This window comes from Anneissia japonica, unplaced genomic scaffold, assembly GCF_011630105.1.
Source record: "Anneissia japonica isolate Jap-2015-1 unplaced genomic scaffold, ASM1163010v1 scaffold737_len1565949_cov176, whole genome shotgun sequence".
NCBI classification, from domain to species: domain Eukaryota; kingdom Metazoa; phylum Echinodermata; class Crinoidea; order Comatulida; family Comatulidae; genus Anneissia; species Anneissia japonica.
The window spans coordinates 1310499-1313976 of NW_022741618.1; the positions used below are offsets into that span (position 1 = coordinate 1310499).

Sequence of the window (3478 nt, forward strand, 5' to 3'; positions counted from 1 at the left end):
GGTCAATAGAGCATTCCATTAATGATCATATTTATAGGCCTTTCACCGTTGATGAAATTAAACTGGTAATTCTAAAACTTCGTAATAACAAATCAGCTGGCATTGACTATATTATCAATGAATATCTTAAACCATAGAGAAAATAGAACAGAAGGAGTAACATCGAGCGAAGATCAAAGGTACAGACCTCCTCGCCGCGATCGTAATTATCTCACCGTTACGTAACCTACTTGACAACAAGATAAGCTGAAATCGGCAAACGCGCATGCGTCGATAACTCTTACAATCATAATATAGCAACGTATCGCGAGCGAGATCGTCGTGATTGAAATATCGATTTAGGCCTAGGCCCTAATTAGGCCTATAGGAACTGGAGGCAACAGGAAAAATAGAAAACCAATTAAATGGCGATGTTTTAATTGGCATGTGTGTTTCGAAGAGAGTGTGCAAGTGTATTATTTTTAGCCTACAGGGCAGGTTGCAGCCTAGGTAGGTAGACCTAGACCGGGAGTAGATCTGGGAATAGCCAAGGATCGGACTAAGGAGGAGCCTACACGATCTTCTTGATCTTTGATATTTAATTAAAAAGGCCTAGGCCTAGCTATGTTAGTTTTAGTGAATACTAGGCCTTAGCTTACCACTGGTACCTGTCGTGATGGCCAGTACCAGAACACAATTAAGGCCCTAGGCAATATTAACATTCTCAAATTCATTAATAATAAAAGTTAGTAGACCTTCTCTATGTTTAAACATAGCCCAATAGAGCTGATTGAAGTAATCACACGATTATTTAACTTAATATTAGAAACTGGTATCATTTCACATGATTGGTGTATCGGTGTGATAGTCCAAATATATAAAAGAAGGGCTAACCCAATGATGCCGATAATTATCGTGGCATAACTCTTTTAAGTTGTATTGGGAAATTATTCACAGCTACAATCAATGATCGCCTTTCGTTGTATCTAGAATGCGCGGGGATACTTGGGGAGGAACAAGTAGGATTTAGGTGGTACGTCCTATGTATGGAATGAATGTAATTATCTAAATAAATAATGGATAGTCAAAAGCATTGGATTACGATTAGATGATATATCGAAACAAGAATGGCTGTCTGATTAAACAGTAATAGGATGTGTGAAAACGAATAAACACTAATTATGCTACCCAATAAGGATTGAATTGATTTATGTAGGTTTAGATGTGGTAATCATAAGCTACCGGTTCATAAATACCTCCGTCATGATATTGATATCAAATGTATGCTATGTAATCTTAATAATGTGGGGGATTAATTTCATTACTCATTTGTATGTCCCCTGTTATATTACTTATAAAAAAGTACTATTACACCAGACCCAATGTCATGAAAATGTACCGGTTATTTAACACAAGTAGTATCAAAGAGAAGTCTAATTCTCGCCAATTTTGTTTATCATGAGCTTACTTTAGGTTTGTACATTCTGTTGCGAAAGTGTGGTGTCCGCACCTCGTTAATTAGGCCTATATATATTTTTCTGTACCGAGAAGCTGAATGTTCTCTCTTACCCTGAAATGGGTCCGTTCAGAGGAATAAAGTCTATTGTTTATTGTCTATAAGAAGCCACCCCTCCCTCGGTTGAAGTCGTGGTATTTAGCAACTACAAAAGAAACACTCAAAAATATATTAAACAAAAAATTGTACAAATCAGTATAGCAGCATGGACAATATAGCCAAAGGAACGCACACAACCAGAACCTGCTGAAACCAAAACAACCTATAGGCCTATTTAAAAAAGAATGCAACTTCCAATCAAACCCAATCTCCAATCACAAGGAAAGAACGTGGTAAAATCAGTAATATACAAAGCCACCACCATCACAACCAACCAAGAAACTAAGAATACGATCGGTCTTACGTCGGAGAACAACTTCCAATTTTATTACAATAGTAATACTGTCATTTCGGTAACCTAAACATTGCCTCCTACAAACTGAATTATGAAAGTTTATCTGGAACCTAATAGATATGAGAGCAGACTACACAATCTTATGGAAAATCATTAAACAAGCACGATCATTCTATCATATCATAACGGTGTAATCTCTGTCAATGGGAAAAATACTTTATAATAATTTAAAAAAGCAACAGCACTCTTAACAAAAGGTGCGAACTCGTTTGTAGACACCACAGAAAATGTTTGCTCCAGATGTACAGTATGACCATTTACTTGCATACACATGAACTACCTAAATATTGCACCACTTGATTATATACATGCTTCACTATGCCTGATCGCCTTGGCATGAAGCTCAGGGTTGAGAAGCAGAACCGCGGTTCTTCTCAAACCGTATGGTAGGAGGTTAAATATTGCTCGCTGTGAATTTACCTTATTTTACGAATGTCTCTTAATATCATTATTGTAATATACACACATATTATATATATTATATATATTATATATTATATATATATTACATATACATATATATATATAGGCCTATATATATATATATATGTATATATATATCTATATACAGTATAAGGTAACATCTTTCGTTACATTGCTAGGTAAGATTTATACAGCCGTTTTGTCATTGTGTAGAGGTTTTTATGGGCCTACGCAATCGTCATATAGGCCTATTGACATTTTTGATTGTATCTTTTTTAGGCATCTGTTTTTCAACCCTATCAAAATCATCGATTCACATGCATTCACAGAGTTAGCGAACAATGCTACAATGTAAGATCATTACATTTATCGATAATTGCAATTAAAGTATTTAGTAGAAGTTTAACATGTATTTTGCTAAAACTTAAAACCATACAATTTAGGCCTACGCCCAACTTTCAAAGTGATCAGAATACATGTAACAGCAATTTACAAATAATATGTTCTACAACTTCCAAACCTACATGTCGGGAGGAGTAACTGAATTATTTTCTTTGGGTTCTACAAATAAATTTAAATAGGCCTTATAAAAATCATTATGAACCAGTCAAAAAAGTATAACATTATTTCAAAATTAATAAAAAAAATATTCATATAAACAGCATCTCCTAATCTTATCAATAACCATATCAATACTTACTTTTGTACATATTTTTTTTCCCTTTATAGTATTGGAACATGTTGTGGGTTGGAAAATATTCCGAAATTACCGGCAAACATATCTTTGTATGTACAGGTATAATGGTTCTTCTTGTAGTTAAAATCCGGTAATAGCTGATTATTCGTTTCTCAAATGATTAAATACCACATCTATAAGATCATTTGCTGTATTTCAATCTAGACCCGTCTAATTCCACATCCCGTTTGCCCATCATAGCTTTTGCCGTTTTCTTGCTTTTTCTCATAGGCTGATAGGCAGATTCAAAGGAGCTTCACCATGCATTTTAACATCTTAATTTACACAATCAAGAAGTTTAGTATGAGTGTCTGGTCTTACAATGGCTTAGATACTCGCGTATATCCTATAAGTCTTTGTGGTCTAATGG

General features: G+C 34.6%; 1 protein-coding gene across 2 annotated transcripts in view; it reads left to right on the plus strand.

The window, feature by feature from the left end:
• The window catches only part of LOC117118800, a 14385-nt gene that overhangs the window by 5665 nt on the left and 5242 nt on the right, over positions 1-3478 (plus strand). Inside the window, exons 1-3 of one of the 2 annotated variants that reach the window (XM_033263498.1) lie at positions 129-489; positions 2652-2723; positions 3102-3158. In XM_033263498.1, the coding sequence (XP_033119389.1) occupies positions 425-489; positions 2652-2723; positions 3102-3158 (194 nt within the window). In that variant the 5' untranslated portion in view covers positions 129-424. Of the gene's footprint in view, positions 1-128; positions 490-2651; positions 2724-3101; positions 3159-3478 lie in introns of those variants that run through there. The other variant, XM_033263497.1, reaches the window with a different exon arrangement.